General features: G+C 38.9%; 1 protein-coding gene across 2 annotated transcripts in view; it reads right to left on the bottom strand.

Annotated features, from left to right (window-relative positions):
• The window catches only part of MSH2 (mutS homolog 2), a 55,586-nt gene extending 34,438 nt beyond the window's left edge, over positions 1-21,148 (bottom strand). The window contains exons 1-6 of one of the 2 annotated variants that reach the window (XM_028515475.2): positions 20,824-21,148; positions 13,108-13,262; positions 9,487-9,765; positions 8,266-8,412; positions 3,451-3,600; positions 2,676-2,809 (exon numbers count right to left, since the gene is read on the bottom strand). In XM_028515475.2, the coding sequence (XP_028371276.1) occupies positions 2,676-2,809; positions 3,451-3,600; positions 8,266-8,412; positions 9,487-9,765; positions 13,108-13,262; positions 20,824-21,034 (1,076 nt within the window). In that variant the 5' untranslated portion in view covers positions 21,035-21,148. The remainder of the gene's footprint in view (positions 1-2,675; positions 2,810-3,450; positions 3,601-8,265; positions 8,413-9,486; positions 9,766-13,107; positions 13,263-20,823) is intronic. The other variant, XM_036027935.1, reaches the window with a different exon arrangement.
• Between the last annotated feature and the right edge of the window lie 346 nt (positions 21,149-21,494).

The raw sequence follows: 21,494 nt of genomic DNA, 5'->3' as shown, positions 1-21,494 counted from the left end.
AACATCAAATCACCCAAGTGACTCTGCCCTGCTACAGCCCGGGTTTGGCGCCCTGTGACTTCTGGCTTCTACCAAAACTAAAATCACCTTTGAAAGGGAAGAGATTTCAGACCATCCATGAGATTCAGGAAAATACAACAGGGCAGCTGATGGCAATTGGGAGAACTGTGTGAGGCCCCAAGGTGCCCACGTACCATGTGCCTTGTATTTTCTTCAATAAATGGCTCTATCTTTCATATTACATGGCTGGACAACTTCTGGACAGACCTCGTATATTTAAAGGATTTCTCAGCCTCAGCAATATTGACATTCCTGTTGTAAGGGGATGTTCTGTGGTGTTTAACAGCATCCCTGTCTTCTACACACTAAAATGTCTCTAGGAACTGTCAAATGTCCCTGGAGGAAAACACTGCCCCAGGTGCCACTGGTTTAAAGAAACCTAAATAAAAACTCACCCTTTAAAAAATGAAAATAAAGACAAAAATAACTCAAACTCTATGGAATATCAAGATATCTAGGCAGCTGGCAGCAGATATATTTATTGTGGCAAGTGGGAAAATAATCTGCTACCAAGCTTATATTATAAACCAGTCACTGGGGCTATAAACAAACACCAAGAATAACTCAAGGCACTTACTGCTCTGGAAAAAAAACTTCTATTGCATGTACTCTAGATTAAAAAAACAGAACAGATGCAGCTGAATTACAAAATCTAATAAAGCAAACTGGGCTTTCATAGCTAAGCTGCTGGGCTCTGCCTGCACTCTTCCAAGTTTGGTCCAAGATCGTTAGCATCAAAATCACTGGGAGACGGATAATGTTACAGAATCCCTGGTGGGGATTGAGAAATTCTATGAAATTTCAATGAGCTTCTCAAGAGATTCTTAGGCACACAACAGTTTGAGAAAAGGCTGAGTCCTAAGGATCACAAGCAATTCCTGAGGTGTAAGGGGTGAAGAGAGGATGAAAACTGACGCTGACTAACACGCCCCCTTCATCTTTCTTTTTCTCTTCTTTCCCTAAAGTCCCAAATTCTTAGGCCACTCTCAGGTAAATGGTAATAATGCACAGAAAAGGTATTTCTGATCAAGAATCTTCCTATGCTTCTCCCCTGTTCCTTGCTATCCTATCACTGTTTCCTCTCAAACGGACCAGAACACGAATCATATGTAATCAACACTGTTCAAGAACACAGAGTTCCAGTAAGAGTATTAAGAAGTTAAACATCAAAGAAAGGAAAAAAGCTTCTAAAATTCACTGTATAAGACAATATACTCAGCCCCCTCAATCTTTGGTTTGGATATCATTAAAAGCCTAATAAATTGCTAGTTTTACAAGTCTACGCAATATGCCATTTCAAAATTAATTACAGTGTCAGTTTATTTTCTAGCTAACAGACATATTGTTAAATGACTGATCTGCTAACTGCTTCCATGACAGTGCCATTTTTACATCACAATTTTAGAAGTACTAAGATGAGAGAATAGACATGTATTTTTGCTTGTTTAGCCCCAGACTTTCCACGAGAGGGTACAGGGCAGTGGTAGCAATTCACACAGAGTACAATAAGAAATGTGTTCCTGGAGACGCAGAGGTCCTAAGGAAGGGGTCCTGGGAGCTAGGAGACCAGAGTAGGAGACTTATTACTGTATATCCTTCGTTCTGAATTCTGACACACCTAAATGTAGTTACCTACTCAAACAATTAAAATTAAAAATTATAAACTGCCTTATTTGCAAATACCCAATCCTTCCTATTTCTTGTATTAAGTCACTAACTAAATCCCATTCTACCTTTCTTTATTTATTTTTACAGAGCGGGGAAGGAGGAAGAAAGATAGGAAGAGAAATATTGATGTGATAAAGATTAATCAGCAGTGAACCAAAGTGTCGCCGGTTTGAGGATTCCCAGTCAGAGCACATGCCTGGGTTGTGGGCCAGGTCCCCAGTGGAGGGCATGAGTTGACTCATCAGTCGGTTGCCTCTCACTCACATGCACCCTGACCAGGGACCAAACCCAAAAGCTAGGCATGTGCCTGACCAGAAATTGAGCCAGTGCCCTTTCACTGTGCGGTACAATGCCTAGCCAACTGAGCCACACTGGTCAGGGCATTACTGCCATTTTAAAAGTGAAAAAACTGACACAGAGGTTGAGAAACTTGCCCAAGATAACAGTTAATAAGTGGCAAATCCATGTTTTGAACCAATGTACTCTGGTTCCAGAGTTCATTCTCTGAAACACTATCCACACCATCTTTCCAATAAAATTTTACTTTTATAGTGGAAAAACATAATTAATAAAATATTTAATCTAAATAATTACTTTATTATTATAATTTAGCACTCTGTAAAGTTAGATGCTATAATATAGGTACAAAATTGCATGTAAGAGTAAGTGGTACCATGCCTGGTGTGGCTCAGTGGATTGAGCACCAGCCTGTAAACCAAAGGGTTGCTGGTTCAATTCCTAGTCAGGGCACATGCCTGAGTTACTGGTCAGGTCCCCAGTAGGGGGGCACGCAAGAGGCAACCACACATTGATGTTTCTCTCCCTCTCTCCCTTTCCCTGTCTAAAAATAAATAAATAAAATCTAAAACAAAAGGAGTAAGTGGTATAATTAAATGGAGTAACTACGTGTTACTTAAAGCTAACAAAAGAATACACTAGTAATATACCTCTCTTCTATTCTGTTCTTATCCATGAGAGGCTGCTTAATCCACTGGTTAACCAATCTTTGTCCTTGAGGGGTTTTGCACTTATTCAGCAATGCTGCCAGAGACTGAGTGCCCGTGGTATCTTCAACAGAACCCTAGTAAACAAAAATTACAAAGAATGGCATGCTCATTAGTTAAAAAATATTACTATGCTATGAAAAATAATTTTGAGAACAAGAACATTTAATGTTCTTCAAATATTAAATGAGAAATTTGCACAAAAGTTCTTTCTAAAGTCAAATTTTCAACCGGTTAACCTGTATTTTGCTGTATATTCCCCCAAACCAAAAGCACTTTATAATTACTGCAGTTTTAAGACATAAAACTTATTAGAACGTAAACCTTAAAAGTTGCTATAATATAAAAAAGCATTCATAAAGCCAGAAAAAATACTCTTTATGTATCTTACAAGTAGAAAAATACAGTAATTCAAAACTACTTAACTATTTCAAAATAGTTAAGCTCCTTAGTGAGATTTTTCAGGATATATCAGAGGAAACTTTTTTTAACCATTCCATGTTTTTATTTTATTGAGAAAATTTCTTTTTTAATAATCATCTGTATATTGTATTGCGTGTTCACTACCCCAAGTCAGATCTTCCATGGCATTTAACCCCACCCCTTTACCCTCTTCTACAGCCCCCGACTCACCTTTCCCTGCGGCAATCCCCATGTTTTTACCTGTGTCTATGAGTTTTACCATTCAGTGTTTTTAATCCACGTATTATTTTTTTACCTGGAAAAGGTTGAGGGCTCTGACTGCTGCAATATCCAATTTCATGTACTGGCTGAAGTCAAAAGTAGTCAGTTCAAACTGTCCAAAGTTTGAATCATCTGATAAGAGTTCTAAAAACTTGATAACTGCAGACAACGATGAAACTGCAACCTAAGATTAAGTATTTAAAAAGAAGATTGCTATCACTAGAATTCTAGAGATTTTTTAAAAGGCAAGTGGCAAAATAAAAATAAATTCCAAATACATCATTTTCCTTGCTGTTTCTTCCCAATTCAAACCAAGAAAATCAAAGTTTAAGTAAATCTCTTAACATTAGAAAATTACTTTTAGAAAATGAAAATATACTATAATAGCAGCACTGTTCATAAAAGTCAATAGAAAATACTCAAATGCCCACTAAAAGCGAATGGATAAATTAAAGTCTGACAAGTTTAATGTTCACCCTAAGGAATACTGCACAATGTAACACAATCTATAACTACATGCAATACAGATAAATCTCACAAAATAACACTAAATAAAAGAAATTAGACACAGAGAATACGTGTGTGTGTGTGTATACATAAAATGATTCCATTTACATGAACTACAAAAATAGGCCAAACTAACCTACACTGTCCGAGGTAACAACCAGGGTTACTCTGGATGGGCGTAATGGATCAAAGAGTATTTTCGATTCTCAAGTCTTATTGTTTAAGCAACACATTTTATTTTGTAAGGCTGTAGCTACCATTAATAGTGATTCCTCTGATGGATCTGGGCAAAGTAAACTGAAAGCCTTCTGGAAAGGATTCATTATTCTAGATGTCATTAAGTAATTCTTGGGAGGTGAAAAAGTCGACATTAACAGGAGTTTGTAGTAAGTCGATTCCAACCCTCATGGATGACTTTGAAAAGTTCAAGACTTCAATGGAGGACGTAACTGCAGATGTGGTGTAAACAGCAAGAGAACTAGAATTAGAAGTGCAGCCTGAAGATGTGACTGAACTGCTACAATCTCATAAACCTTAACGGATGAGGAACTGCTTCTTATGCATGAGCAACAAAAGTGGTTTCTTGAGATGGAAACCACTTGAGATGGTTTCTTCTACTCCTGGTGAAGATGCAGTGAAGTCTGGTGAAATGACAACAAAGGATGTAGAATAAATACTACATAAACTTGGTTAACAAAGCGGCAGAGTTTAAGAGGACTGACTCCAATTTTGAAAGAAGTTCTACTGTGAGTAAAATGCTATCAAATAGTATTGAAGGGTACAGAGAAATGGTTCGTGAAATAAAAAGTCAATCAATGTGGCAAACTTCATTGTGTTATTTTAAGAAATTGCCACAGCCAGAGTTAGCAGCCACCGACACTGAAGCGAGACCCTCCTCAGTAAAGATTACGACTCACTGCAGGCTCAGATGACGGTCAGCATTTTAGCAGCAAAGTATTCTTTAGTTAAGGTATGTACATTGTTTTACAGACAGTGCTTCTGCACTTCACAGACTATAGCACAGTATAAACGCAACTTTTATATACCCTGGGAAACCAAAATATTCACAAATTGCTTTAGTGAGATCATCACCTTTTGTGGTGGTCTGAACTGGACCTGCAATATCTCCAAGGTACGCCTGTACTGAACATAAAATAAGGAGTTCAGGACAGCAAACTGATAGCCCAATGATATACTATATTTTTGCTGTATATAATATATACTTTTTTGCCCAAATTTTTGAGGGAAAAAAAGGGGTGTACATTATACACAGCAAAATACAGTATTCTACTTATTAAAATATACTTGAGGTATACACTTCATGCGTGCTGTGTACACCCTCCTCTTTGTAACTGAGCCTTGGCTGCTGTTGGCAGATCAATGGGAGGGATTTACTCAGGCCAGTCAGCTGCAAGGATTAGCTGTGACCTCTTATACCACCAACCTTCACCCTTCGTGGAGGATCTGTGCAGGGGCAGGGTGGTGGTGCTTCAGTGTGGTCTGTAGCTGTCCACTGGGCTGGCCGGCCCTGGGGTTTCCAGGGTGGTGTAGGCCAAGATCAGCCCTGACCTATGTTTTGCCAGAGGCCATCCTGCCTGAGATATAAAGCCACCTGAGACGGTGGCTACTTGTGCTGGGCTTGGAGACCTCCAGGAGAAGCCAAGCTGTGAATCAAGACTGTTAGTTCCAGGTCTGGGCCAGCTGCTGCTTGTTTATTCATATGGAAAAGCAGCCTGGGTGGGCCAGGAAGCTGAGTGAAGCAGAGCTCTTCTCTGGGGATCTCCAAGGCGGGTGAAACAGTGTCAGCCAGGTTGTTAGAGCATCCAGCTTGGATGATAAGGAAGGCTGTGCCACTGGACCCTATAGGATACCTACTATATTAGGCCACACTACCAAGACACCAAGTCAAAGCAGCTCTACCTAATAACATGGAAACAAACACAGGGAGGCTGCCAAAACAAAGAGGCAAAGAAACATGACCCAAATGAAAAAACAAATCAAAACTCCAGAAAAAAGAGCTAAACAAAATAGAGATAAGCAATTTGTCAGATGAAGAGTTCAGAACACTGGTTATAAGGATGTTCAAGGAACTTAGGGAGGACCTCAATATACATAAAAAAGATCCAGTCAGAAATGAAGAATATACTAATTGAAATAAAAATCAATTTACAAGGAAACAAGAGTAGAATGGATGAAGCCAAGAATCAAATCAATGATGTGGAACACACAGAAACAAAAAACAACCAAGCAGACCAACAACAACAACAAAAAATCCAGAAAAATGAGGATAGTGTGAGCAGCCTGTGGGACAACTTTAAGCAATCCAACATCCACTTCATGGAGGTGCCAGCAGGAGAAAAGAAAGAGCAAGAAACTGGAAATCTATTTGAAAAAATAATGAAAGAAAACTTCCCTAATTTGGTGAAGGAAATAGACATGCAAGTCCAAGGAGAACAAAGTCCCAAACAAAAAGGACACAAAGAGGCCCACCTCAAGACACATCATAATGAAAATGCCCACATTTAAAAAAAAAAGAGATGGGGGTGGGACAATGGGTGAGAGGTGAGAGGATTAAGAAGTACAAATAGGGGGATTAAGAAGTTACAAATAGCCATGGGGATGTAAAGTACAGTATAGGAAAGGGAGTAGCCAAAGAACTTTCACACATGACTCATGGACATGACCAAGGGTGGGGAGATTGCCTGAGGGAGTGGGGGGTGCCACTTGGAGTGGGGCAAAGGAGAAAAAATCAGGACAACTATAATAGCATAATCAATAAAATATAATTAAAAAATACATATATGTACTTGATACTAGATTCATTATAAATTTACATATTTTTCCTAGTTACAACAGTAATCTATCTGCCCTTGCCAAACTGTAACAAATGTATAAAGCTGCCATAAGAATCTCCTGTTATGTCAGCAGGAGACAAAGATAAGAACGGTCCCTAATATCCCTTAAAGCTTCTTCATTTCCAGAGAGGGGAAGGGAGGGAGAAAGAGAGGGAGAGAAACACCTAAGTGATAGAAACATCGATGAGTCAGCTGCCTCTCACATGCACTCCAACCAGGGACTGGGCCTGCAACCCAGGCATGTGCCCTAACTGGGAATTGAACTGGTGACCTTTTGCTCTGCAGGACAATGCCTAACCAACTGAGCCACACTGTCAGGGCGCTTCTTCATATTTTCAACAGAGAGGTAAGTTTCTCTAATACTGGAATTATTGCTCATCCATATTGGCTTTTGATTATGTCACCAAAAAAAAGGAGTAAAAAACATAGTTTATAAGAAATTATTATGTGATAAACAAGCACTGCAAAACCATAATAGTCACAGTTCATTCTAGTTTGAAATCTACTTTGAAAATTATACTTTGTTTTGTCTTATTTAAATGTACAAGAGCCTCCAATGTTTTACCATAAAAATACCTTTCCCAAACCACACACACCTTGAAGAGTTGAATAAAATAAACTTTAACCACGGAAAATCCTGTAAAGTTACATTTGCATATCCATTTCTACCACTGGATATATATAACTAGTGCCAATTTTTGAGCCCAATTATTTAGATGTAACATTTATTATGCAATTATTATGTGCTGTATACAATTTCACCCTCATTACATACTAATCTCTGTAACAATACTTAAGACAGGTATTTTTAAACTTAATTTAACATATAATGAAATTGCCTCTCAGAAAGATGAAGTAATTTACAAAAGATTCCACAGCTTGTATGTTATAAAGCTTTGATAGGTCTTTCCCCCCGTCTGGTCAATAAACTGTCTCATGGATTTAAGTGACAGTAATCAGGCCCTTTCATATGGACCCAATAAAACTCTTTCTGTCCCAGGGATATGTGTTGTATAATTATGACGGCATTATATTTAAGGTTATATTTAAATTTTTCCAGTCATTTTGAGTTTTTCACAAGCTTTCATTGATAAAATAAGCTTAATATCAGTAATCCACAGTTTAGGTTTGAAATATATGTGACAGAAGCAGCCTTCTTAAAAAGTCACTATTGCCCTGGACGGTGAACTCGGTTGGAGCATTTTATTGTAACCAAAAGGTTATGGATTTGATTCTCATTCAGGGCACATGCCTTGGTTGCAAGTTTGATCCCAGGACCAAGCGCGTACAATCCCTAGTCTGGGCATGTACAGGAGGCAACCAACCAATGTTTATCTTTCACACTGATGTTTCTCTCTCTCCCTTCCTCTCTCTAAAAAAAGCAGTAAAAAAAATGTCTTCAGGCGAGGATTAAAAAAAAGTTTTTTAAAGAAAAAATAAAGTCACCATTGTAACTTAAAACAAATTCACATTCGTAATCCACATACCTGATTCTCCATCTCTGGCAAGACAGCGCTATTCACCTGTTCTCCCTTTTTGCCTTTTAACAACCGGTTAAGGTCCTGATAAATATCTCTTGTGGAAAAGTCAGTTCTTTTTCTTTCTGTGATCAGAATTCCTCCTCTCTGAATAACCTGTTTTACAAGAAATATTTTAAATTATTATGAGAAATGAGAAAAGCAGTAAAAGGAAAACTATAGCACTGACACATATAAAGTGACAACAGCTAACAAATTATTAACCAACCTTAAATTTTCCTACAACATGCAAGACATTACTAAAATATTTATGTATCAACATGTATTTTAAAAAATCTATAAACTAAAATTTCATGGATATTTAAAATTATGTTCACACAGAACTTTCTTTTTTTTTTAAAGACTTTTATTTATTTATTTTTAGAGAGGGAAGGGAGGGAGAAAGAGAGAGAGAGAGAGAGAGAGAGAGATAAACATCAATGTGCGGTTGCTGGGGGTCATGGCCTGCAACCCAGGTATGTGCCCTAACTGGGAATTGAACCTGCGATGCTTTGGTTCGCAGCCCGCACTCAATCCACTGAGCTACGCCAGCCAGGCCACACAGAACTTTCAAAAAATAGTCCCAACGGTTAAAAACTCCAAACAGAATAATATTCTTGGAAAGTTGTTTAGATACTATCTATGCTAAAAATGCCCATCACAGATTTGCTCTCTCAAGCAGTTCTTACAGTATTTGTGGCCCACAAAAACAAAAGAATCCTTGGGGAATACAGCATCCCTGAAGAAATATCTAATAAACAATATACCAATAAAATGGCACAATCGGAATTTTGTTAGAAGAATCAAGTTCCATTCAAACTTGCAAAATAATCTTGAAGAACTGCATCTCATTTATTTGATAAACCCATGCTAACTACAGTAATAAATTTTGGGGTTTTTTTTAAATGGCCCTAAATCACCTTGTTTTTCCCCTGAACTGTAAAAGCATTCCTTTTGTCAAATGTGACTCGATTTGAACCCTTTATGGCTTGCATTCTCTTACTCTTTGGGGAGGGAAGAAGAGAGGAGAAATGATCCGAAATAGAAAAGTCTTAAATAAAACACTACTATAATCACATACAAAATTTTTTACTTTTAAGTTTTTATTTTTCCTGAAATAAAACAGCATCATGTTAATTACAGCCTTTACGTGGCTTGGTTTTTCCTCTCTCACTAGACTAATGCTCTTACCTGCCTCAGTTTCCCCATGTCTCCAGCAATCTCTCCTCCTGGTAAAACACATTCCTTCGGTCCAATCTGAATCAGGAGGGCCTCCAGATTGGAGAACTGATCGTTATCGGGGAACTCGCACAGTCCTAGCTTTCTCTGTATGGAGTCAACGTACCCAATGCCAACCTGTCTTTGGCCATCAACTGTGGACATTTTAATGCCCACAACGCCAATGGAATCTGATGTATCATTGTTCCCGAAGAGAATGTCTTCAAACTGAGAAAGATTACCAGGAGAAGCCTAAGCAAAAATAAAGAAAAAGTTTAAGAACTGGTAAATGTACTTTAAAATTTTACTAGCAAATAAGAATTATCCAACCTGGATAAATTTAACAAAATCGTACAAAAAAAAATAATTGCCTATAACCAAATAATCATCACCAATTTTCTATAAAGTATTCCCTCTGCTTTTCCAATTATTTTCAGAATACCTGGGCATATCTAAAAATAATTGTACCAAAAGTGATTTTGGTTTGAAATCTGGCAGCTGGGTTTACACATACATAACCATGAAGGAACCAAAAGTGATCATCCTGTCCACACCAGGCTTCAGTGTCTACATTCTGCCCTACTACCCACTGGCTGCACACATCAGTATTTTCGCTAAGTAGCGTTACCACACAGGAGAGCAGTATTATTAGCTTAAATACTGACCTTGGAAAGTCTCTCTATATCAATATATTTATATATATAACAAAAATTGTTCTAAATCAGTGATTTTCCAAATAAAGGGCCCTTGACCTATTTTTAATATTTCAAAAATATTAGAACCATTCCTCTAAGATTACACAGAATAACTAAAGGGTCAAGTTTCTTTGCTTGTGTCTGGACAAGTCTGTGGATGACACTAAAATCTTTAACCTGATTAGCGGATAGGTTGAAGTTAACATAAGGCATTCTGGGGCAACTGACAACCATGGTACTGAAATATGAGGCAGTCACAAACAGTCTAAATGAGTAGAGTGACAGCCAAATTTAAGCAGCCAGTAGCCATCTATAATGTTAAATGTGATTAGCATAATAATCATTTAGCTTTTCACAATGATTCTGGATCTCCTATAGTTACAGACTGACTAAAATCTGGATCAAAAATGAAAAATTATTGCCTGATACTCAAATTAAAAAACCACTGATTCAGTCATAAATGTAAACATCATACTTTCACATACATGCCTTAGATTTACATGCATGGGTTATGAAGCACACCTTAAAAACTCTCGAAAGTAAACCAGTAGCTAACAAAAAGGACTTTGAGAATACTTGAAAATGGTATGACTGGTAATCCTTGAACTGATGGTATCTAAGGTCCTTTCCTGCTCCAATCATACTAACTACTAAGAACATGGAGAAGAAATCAATCACAGAGATCGATTATTTTAAATATCAATAACACTTTACAATAGAATCGATAAGGTAAAAATGTAAACATAAGTTAGTTTTAGCTTGTTATAATCTAAACTACTTTAAATGAAGATACCACCTTTTAACCTGATAAAGATACGTATTTTAACATGAGCCCCCCCCCTCACCTAAAAAAGAAGAAAGAAGAATTCATCTTGAAGGGTTCTGATATGACCTAAAGGACTGACAGACTAATAACCATGACAGACTGGTAACCATGGTAATCACTTGAACTTACGGTTCTTTTTGTTGTTACTGAGTTCTGTGAGGAATGAGAAAGGAAACATCACTTTGTGGTACCCTCAATATTCTCTTAACATCTTTCCAAGACATAGGCTAAAACGCTAAGTAAAAGACCCACTTTTCTTAGTATAGTAGCAATGAAAATTCCCAGAAAGCTCCATAATGTAGAATGCCAAATTCTCCCAGATATTGTCTTCAATAAATGTCTATTCTTACAAATGGGACAGGGGAGAAGGATATGGAATGAAGATAGAAAAATATTGTATTTGAAGCAGTATCAATATCGAATGTTTAAGTATGGCATTTAAACTCCACAAGAAAAAACTCAAAGGACTTTCAAATCAGAAAGCATCTTAAAAACGTTCTAATTTTACTGTTACTGAAGAAACAGATATAGAAGGTTGGGAAATTCACCAAGGTCACCCAGAGAGACAGAAGAAACAAAAAATGCTTGTAATAACTATGCACTGTGCCAAGTGGGTTCTTGAAATATCGGGGGATCACTTTGTAAATTATGTGACTGTCTAACCCCAGTCATATAATTATGCTGTACACCTAAAGCTAATATATAAAATACAAGCATAAAAAAAGAAATGAAAATGACTGACTACAAGCTCAGTGCATTGATCCCTTTCCCACACACACTTATTCTAAGATAAATCTCACATCCCCAAAACAATTTTTTTTTGTTATTCTCACTTGAGGACAAACTTACTGATTTTTAGAGGAAAGGGGAAGTGGGGGGGACAAACATCAACTGGTTGCCTCTCATACACACCTGACTGGGGACCAAACTGTAACCTAGGCATGCGCCCTGCTGGGAACCATCTGAAACTTTCCCACTTATAGGATGATGCTCCAATCAACTGAGCTACACTGGCTAGGACCCCAAAAACATTTTAACCATTTACTGAAAACCTACTGGGTGTGGGTATTATGTGTGAACAGACAAAACAGTGATTTTATAGACTAATAAGATAGCTATTCAATAAAGCAATGCAGCACTATCTCCTTGAAGGCATTGAAAGCATGCTTGTCACCCTGGCTGGTGTGGCTCAGTGGACTGAGCACTGGCCTGGGAACTGAAAGGTCACCAGTTAAATTGCTGGTCAGGGCACATGCCTGGGTTGCAGGTCAGGTTCCCAGTTAGGGGTGTGCAAGAGGCAACCCATGGATGATTCTCTCACATTATCATGTTTCTCTCCCTCTCTTTCTTTCTCCCTCCCTTCCCCTCCCTAAAATTTAAAAGAAAAAAAATCTTAAAAAAATAAAAAGCAAGCAAGTCAACAAGCCTTTCTAGACACACCACAGAACATAATCACCATTAAAGTTCCAGACTTATAAAAAATTACAATCTAGCCCTGGCCAGTGTGAGTTGGTTGGAGCTTCAAGAAAGGTCATAGGTTCAATTCCCAGTTAGGGCACATGCCCAGGCTGTGGGCTCAGTCCCTGGTTGGTATGTATGAGGCAGCCTATTGATATTTCTCTCCCTCTTTCTCTAAAATCAATAAGCATGTCCTCTGGTAAGGATCTAAAAAAATTATAATGTAATAGAAGAGAAAGGAACATACAAAGGTATAAACATGTGACAAATGTGTATAAATGAGATATTTGGAAAAGTGTAAATTTGTGTAAAATTACTTCAAAAACAGTAAAATCAAATCCTTATTTAACGCTGTATCCAACTTTATGTGGCAGCTATTTATCATTTATGTTTCCAGCACAGTGACCAACATCAGAGTGTTCACACTTAACATACGGATCTACTGAAATTCTAAGTTGCTATTAAATTGTAATTTTTTTAAATCACATGCCAAAGATTAAAATTTCTCAAGGCATTTTAGTATCACTTGTTTAAAAGATTAAAACACAAAGAATTCCCTTACATTTTAGTTTTTTTCTATGCTTAAAAAAATAGATCAAAAAGGAAGATGATTACCTTAAATGCCAAATACCAATCATTCTCCTTGGAAGCCTTATTTCCAGCTTTGTTCTTATAAACTTCAACTCTATACTGCTGAACTAGAAGAAGGTCTTTTACAAAAGACTCAAAATTCATTTTACTAAGCACAACACTCTCCAGAGTCTTTGCTCCTAAAGAAAAATATTTAAAATATGTTAGAAATTTGAAGATTTGAAGTAACGTGTTCCAAGTGCCTAACAATGTTTCCCCCCAAAGCTACTAGGTTCTCTGAGTAATTCCTTCATTCGATAAACTGTTTATCAAGCAAAAGTCAGATGTCCTAGGGACTTTGGTAGATGAGAAGTATAAAATGGTAAATAGACAGAGCCCCCTGCTCCCATGGAGCGGATGAATCAAAATAAAAAATTGAGAAGATACAAGAATAAAAAAATGAGTAAAAATAGACAGCTAACCTTTCTTGTTCTTTTTTATAACTTGTTTTCTACAAATTTGAATACAAGTCATGTATGAACTATATAGTATTAGGTTGACCAAAAGGTCTATGTGGCTTTTTCCATAAAATAAAAAACACACTTTTCATTTTCACCAATTAACTTCACTCTTCTCAATTAATGTCTCGAATTGATCACTATCAACTAAAACTGGTCTACCCAACCATAGAGAAATCTCAGCACAAAACTTCCCAAACCACTTCTGATAAGTTCCACCAGTCACAGCACCTTCTCCACAGACTGCACAAATCTGTGTTTCAGTTGCATTTTTACAGTTCTTGAAATAATAAAGCATTAAAATGGCAACATAAAAATTCACCAGTTTTGATGTTTTTTTTTTATTGTACGCTGATATGACAGCTGTCACAATACAATCTAACAAAATTGTTTCAAATGAAGTTAAAGACAACCAAGCACTACTAGAGCCATCTTAGGGAAAAATGATAAATGAACTTTTTGGCCTTTTTTTTTCAAAAGGTCCATAAAAATGAGTTAGTCATTATTAATTGCAAAATGTTCTAGATAGTATATTCACATAGCTAAAAATTCAAAGGTTCAAAAGGTACAGTAAAGTTTCCTTTCAACACTGTCCCTTACACATCTGGTTCACCATCATGGTGTTATCAGTACATAAGACATATTCCCAAACACAGTCTATGTGCACACAGCAAATATGAATAAAGCGTTACCTTTTTCCTTTTACACAGCTGCTTATTACACACAATATTCTGTATCTTGGTGTTGTTTTTAACTTTAATATATTTTGAAGATTGTTCCACCAGCTTCTTTCAGTTTAGAGCTGCAAACAATCCAGTGACTCTTAGGACACTCTCTAATTTAGTGTCTCTCACTGCTGGACAGATATACCTACATCTTCAGCCTCTGTTTTAACAATGCTACATGAACAGCTTTGTGCTTCACTCTCCAAACATGTGAGGATATCTGTAATATAAAGTCTTAAAACTGGGTTTTATCAAAGGCTATGTGGGATTCTGATAAACATCACCAGACTATCTCCCTGGTTGGCTGTGCCAGTTTACACCACCATCCACAATGTATAAATGCATATACTTCCCCCCACCCCACCCATTCAACACAGTTTTCAAGCTTTCTAGTCTTCATCTTAGATCACTGATCCTCAACAGGGGGTGATCTTGCTCCCCTAGCAGGCAACTGGCAATGTCTGGGCAGAGGCAGCGTGCTGTGAAACACGCAAAGGACAGCCCCTCGCAACAACAAATTAATCAGTCCAAAATATCAATATTGTCAAGGCTAAGAGCACACCTTAGTTGAAAAATAGTGTCTCAGCTTGGTTGTGATTTGCAAGTACAATTTCTTTTCAAAAATAAAATCACCCAAACTACCAAATTGAATCGAAACTCAATTTTCATATAAGTAATGCCAATTATTCACTTGCTGGCAATTCAGGATATACTTGTATATTATTCTGACAATTCTGGAACTTATGAAAAATTTAACCTAAATTTAACAGTAGACTGTGCCAAGTACACATATCAAATACAAATCAGCATAAAGATTAATTTTGATTTAGATGTTTTTAAAAAGAATTTATTTATTTGTTTCTAGAGAGAGGAAGAGAGGGAGAAATAGGGAGAAAAACATCGATGTGAGACTGAAACATCGACCAGTTGCCTCTTGTACATGCATGTGCTCCGATCTGGACCGAACCCTCAACGTAGGCATGTGCCCTGACCTGCAATCAAACCAGTGACCCCTCAACAGCCAACCAACTGAGCCAGGCCGGCCAGGGCTAGGGCTTAAGATTTGTTTTATACAGCACTTGAGACACAGCTGATACTTGGAGTATCAATTAGTTATAAGTATTAGACAGGAATCCCCACTGTCACAGATACCCTGAAAACTGGCTCAAATCTTGCTTCAGGTTATTTCTTATGATCTAGCACAGAACTGGCTAACAAATATCTATAGGGACCAGGCAGGTTAACAAATAAGCAAAGGAATCCAAAGGAAGAATTACAACAGAACTGACAGATGACACATGGCTTCATAAGAGACCATAATGGAATGGTGGAAACTGACAAAATGAGCAAAGCATCAGATAAAGAAGGAATCTAAACTGGTTAGGTCAGAGGGAGCAGCTACTCAGCTCCAGCCCGCTGCTGAGGTGCAGGGATATTTTTGCCCAGAGTTTGTAACTATGTAGATTTTTCCAAAATAAACTCGAAATCCATTTTTTACATGAAGTCTCCCAATTTTTAAGTTATAGGCAATTAATTAAAACTTTATCAAAATATCAGTTTTCAATTTGGTAAATTCAACAGGGCCACATTTTTCTTAAGTCCTGAATAGCTGCTCTATTTTTTTGCTCACATTTAAAAAGTTGAAAAAAGAAAAAAAGCAAGTTGAATGAAAATGATGTTTACCTGAGAGTCTCATTCAGCAAGGCATGTACTAACATTCTCACAGGACATGCAGGATTAAGGCCTATCCAGGCTGCAGCAGACACAGCTCCCAACACTCAAGATCAGAACCTCGATGTGAAATGGTAGACCCCATTTAAATGTCCCCCTCCCTTTTTTTTTGCCCTGACTGGTGTGGCTCAGTGGACTGAGTGCTGGCCTGGGAACCCAAAGGTCGCTGATTGATTCCCAGTCAGGGCACACACCTGGGTTGTGAGCTGCAATCTAGGTCCCCAGTTGGGGGCAAGGAAGAGGCAGCTGATGGATGTATCTCTCACACATTGATGTTTCTCTCCCTCCCTTCCCTTCTCCCTAAAAATCCATATATATCTTTAAAAAATAGTAAGTAAATAAATTCTTCCCTTTTTTTGCCTAGCGCACAGGGTGACCATGCTGGTTTGCCCAAGACTTTGCCAGTTTTATTATTGAAAGCCCAGCATCCCAGGAGTCCCTGAACCCCGGAGCAAAAGAGAATTATTGGCAAACCCTATCAGCCCACCTAGTTGAATACCCCAGAAATAACATTATTCCTATGATGAAATATCATCATCAAAAAGAAAAAAAAATTTACTCAAGAAAAATACTGAACCAGAGTTAATACAAAATCAGAGAGGACTTTCTCCCAGAAATACTTATAAGTGCCATTATAAATATAGTCAGCAACTTCCAGTGATACATGGCAGTGAGATTCGAAACATTGTTTTTCCTATCATCCTTCACTTTAGAAGGCAAAACATCAGGGGCAACCCAGCAAGAGCAATTCTGGGGAGAGGGGAAAAACACACTGATCTGACATAACTCTTAAACAGTTCTTACTTAAATTGGTTCAGCGGGATAAGCCAGCAGAATTGTCTAGCCAACAAAGTTTTTTAGAAACATTTGAATGTGAATGCTTATCATAGGATGAACAGGCCCTCTCAGATCTTCAAGCCCCACCACTCCCTATTTGTACACCTGAGTACTTTGCACATCAATATTAACAGCCTGGCCCTGAGTGAAAGTATACAGAGCAATAGTTCAGCCTTTTTACTGACACATTGAACAGAACAGAGGTTCACAATTGTGGTGATGTCTTAACAGTGGGTGAGGATAAAAGGCTATAAATGAGGTGATTTCCCTCTTTTCCAAGGCCTCCTCTACTTCCTCTACCCTCCCACAAAGCGAAATGCTGCCAGTTGGATTCCCCACCAGGGCACATGCCTGGGTTGCAGGCTTAGTCCCCTGCTGGGGGGAGTCCAAGAGGCAACAGGTCAAAGGCAACAGGCTGATGTTTCTCTCTCACATAGGTGTTTCTCCGCCTTTCTTTCTCTCTCCTTATCCCTTTCTCTAAAAATAAACCTTTTTTTAAAGATACTGCCTGTTTTTTAAAAAGTATAGGTTCAAAAATAATCCCCATATCATCAACTGATAAACAAAATATGGTATATCCATACAATGGAATATTTGGCAATAAAAAGGAATGAAGTACTGATAACCCAGATGAACCCTGCAAATATTGTTAAAAGAAAGAAGCCAGTCACAAAGACCACCTATTGTATGATTCCACTTATAGTCAGTCCTCTGTATCTATGGTTCTGTATCCTCAGATTTAACCAACCTCAGATGGAAAATATTCAGGGTAGAAATGATATTGTTGCTAATGTTTACTATGTGGTTACCTCTATGACAGTTATATCTGCATTGAACATATGCAGACTTTTTTCCTTGTCATTATTTCCTAAACAATACAGTATAGCTATTTACATAGCATTTACATTGTATTAGATAAGTAATCTAGAGATGATTTAAAGTATAAGGGTGGATGTACCAGGGCTATTTATGAATAGTACTATGACAATTTCTGTAAGGGACTTGAGCATCTGGATTTTGGTCTGGGGTGGGGTCCTGGAACCAATCCCCTGTAGACACCAAATCTAGCCATGGAAACTAGATTAGTGGTTACCTCACGGATGGAAGGATTGGGAAGAAAGGGAAGTAAATGCTAATGGATACAGTATTTCTTTTGGGGGGTGATGAAATGTTCTATAATTTGTTGTGTTATGGTTGCTTCATGTTGTGAATATACTAAAAACCACTGAAAGGGTGGAGCAAAAGTGGGTTTACAGTTGTTCATATGGCAAACAATACAATAAATAAAAGGAATACAAGAATAAACTAGGTGCCTCGCATACTCACAACAGCAAATCTACTTTTTCCCCATTCTATGCTTTAAGTAGGTAAATCATATTGTGTGTGAATGACAGCTCAACAAGCCTGTTATAACAAATGGGTCAAGACTAGGAGTAGGAGTGCAAGGGATCCTCACCAGGTTATCTGGGGTCATTTTTGCAATCAGCAATGCTGCTTGGAAACATAGCTAACATTCTTAGTCTTATCAGATTTCCAAAGCAGCAAAGGAAAAGATTTTGTTAACCCTTTACTCCGGTGGCATATTAAAATAAAATGAAAAATTCCTTCCAACAAACAAATAAGTTTGGCAGCCTTACATCAACATACATTATAGAAAATATCCTCCATCACACTTCCCCTTGAACAGTAAAAACTGCAAAACATCACCTTTTGAGATCCAAGATACTTTTTGTTTTTGAGCCTTTCCTTTTTTTGGCCACTTCAGCCAATTTCTACTAAATTATCCATTTTTTTAGAACTCTTATTAACCTACTCAAATAAATATTATAACAATCTTTTACCTAAAATGTGCCTTTGGCATAAACCTCTAATTAAGAAACAGAACCTTGGGAATAACTAACATTCACTTCTAATCACCTTTGACCACATTCTCAATTGGATTAAGACGAGGTGTCTGTCTAGGTTATTCTAGTTTTAGAAATGTCCCTGGTAAAACCCAACTTTTTAACTTTCACAGGCAACAAAAGTAATAACTCTGTGTTTTTGTTTTTGTTTTTTAAATCTAGCCCTAGAGGGTGTGGCCCAGTGGATTGAGCACCAGCCTGCGAACCAAAGGGTCATTCGGTTCTATATTCCCAGTCAGGGCACATGCCTAGGTTGTGGGCCAGGTCCCCAGTAGGGGGCACACAAGAGGCAACCACACATTTTATTTCTCTTCCTCTCGTTCTCCCTCCCTTCCCCTGTCTAAAAATAAACATTAAAAAAAATTTTTTTTTAATCTAAACTCCAACATCAAAAATTTCTGGATGTTCGCACTAAACTTCCTTCCCAGTAAATGGATATAATGCTTAGGATCCATCCATTATTCCATTCACAATCTAAATTAGACAGAAACATAGAACTATTTGGATTATTAACAGGTATTGAGAAAACCAGTCATCCAATTTATCTAACATACAAGTTAGAACTTCACATATTTTAAATGCTTAAACTATTCTAAACCATGTAATATAAAGATAAGAGTACTAGCCTAAAATAACAGAAGTCATACAATCACTTTAAATTAGGAAAGCAATTTAGATGGTCAATAACTATGAAGCCACCCATAACACAAGCTCTGGCTGGTCTTACTGGTCCCTAGACCTCTCTATTTTTGCCCCTTCTGCCCCATCCTCCACACTACAGTGGAAATGATCCAACATGCCACCTTATCTTTTCTTAAATTGAGTCTTCAAACCTCTCACTGCCTACAACATAAAACTCCAACATCTCTTGGCACAACATAAAAAGTCTTTCATCTTCTGACCCCACCTATCTGAGCCACTCTCCTCACTCATCGTGTTCTGCTTCAGCAATACCAATCTAACCTCTTTTCAGGCCCTCTCCCCAGCAAACTCCTTGTTCTTCAAGACTCCAGTGAAATGTAGCCTCTCACACAATGCCTCTTCTGATGTCTCCAGCCTTTCATAATCTTGCCTCTTATGCCTCTTCAACAACTTATTCCAGAGCATGTAAATCCAGTTGTCACCTTGAATCTAATTATTTATGCCTTGCTCTTAACTACAGTGAGCGCTGGGAAGGTAGGGATATTGCCTTTTCATCTACTACTCCCAGTGTCCATAACCCTGGCTGACACACCAGCACTCAATCAGTTCCTACCTAATGAATGAAACATCTTTTGTCAGTGACATCCGAGTTGCATGGGGCAAAGACAGGAGAAACCCACAACTCCTTACTCCCCCTAGAATGCTCTTTCCACTCTCACAATGGAGCCAGGGAGGAAAGAGATCAACATAAAACACAAAGCCCACAAAGGGTGACAAGTATGTAGCTTTCCACGGAGTGATGATGACGCTGGAGAGATGGGGCCGAGTTACAGAGAGCACTTGAATGGCGAGTTGAGGCACAAACGCACACAGCTGCTAAATGGAGGAGCTGCAACTTTAATCCAGGCGATCTGGCTTCAGAGTACGAGGTCCTGACCACCTGGCGGGCGACACTGCTTCTCAACAGTCTACAGGTCCCCGTGCTGGCCCAGCGATATAAATCGAATGTGAGCAAAATAATAATGTTGACATAAAATGGTTTCCCAAAACCCCTTCTATTCTAAGTATCACTTCTGATCTGGCGTTTGTAATAAAAAGATTTGGCTTTTGATGAGATTCACGGGGCCCAGGCGGGGCCGTAGAGCAGAGACCAACGCGACTACTGTTAAACTGAACAATGTATTAAAACGTCTCGCACGACGTATGAACGCTCCCTACGCATTCGTTATTAGTTCAGCTTCGGAGGCAGGACCGGAGCGGGAGGTGGCACCCCACCTGGCCTGGCGGGGGCCAGAGAAAGCACAATTTCCCTCAGGGCACACACATCCCCACCCCAGCTTCCCTCCGACCAAGCCTGCTAGCCGCCCACTTCCTGAGAGAAGCCCACTCCTTCCCGATCCTCACCCGCCGGCCCCATGTACTTGATCACGCCCTGGGTCTTGAACACCTCTCGGGCGGCCAGCAATGCATCCTCGCGGTGCGCCGTGTAGAAGTCGCCCCGGTCGAAGAGGCGCACTGTGGTGGTCGGCTTCTCCGGCATGCTCTGGAAGAAGCGCACGAAGCCAAACTCGGCCACGCTATCCAGCTGCAGCGTCTCCTTCGGCTGCACCGCCATTTCGGAACCTCTCCACAGACTGGCTTAAGGGAACTGCACGACCCCACACCCACTAAGCTGTTTCCCGCCTCCCCTCCACGACCCCTGTGCGGCGTCCGGCCTCTGCAGCCCGCCCAATCAGCATCCAGCACTGCGTTTCTGTAGGTGGGGGTCCGCTGTCGTAACCAATCGTAAACGGACGCGGCCCATCTTCCCGCGCCCGCTGACGACTGTCTACTGCGCATGCTTGAGCCAGGTCTCGCGCATACCTTGGCTGGCTAGTCTAGTGAAAACGAGTTAGTTCTTCTGGTTTTCTGGATTGTGCGGCTGGGATTCGGGAGAGTGGGCATCCATCAGGGGAAGCGATCAGGCGGGATGTTAAGGCAGGTTTTGCATTTATTACAGACCCGGAAGTGGGGGGGTGGAACCAGAAAGAAACTTGAAAACAAGGGAAAGCTAGCTTTCTATTCTTATTCTCAGT

This window comes from Phyllostomus discolor, chromosome 6 (genome assembly GCF_004126475.2).
Source record: "Phyllostomus discolor isolate MPI-MPIP mPhyDis1 chromosome 6, mPhyDis1.pri.v3, whole genome shotgun sequence".
NCBI classification, from domain to species: Eukaryota; Metazoa; Chordata; class Mammalia; order Chiroptera; family Phyllostomidae; genus Phyllostomus; species Phyllostomus discolor.
Note: the sequence above shows the minus strand (reverse complement) of the source record. Positions and strands in the feature narration are given on the sequence as shown.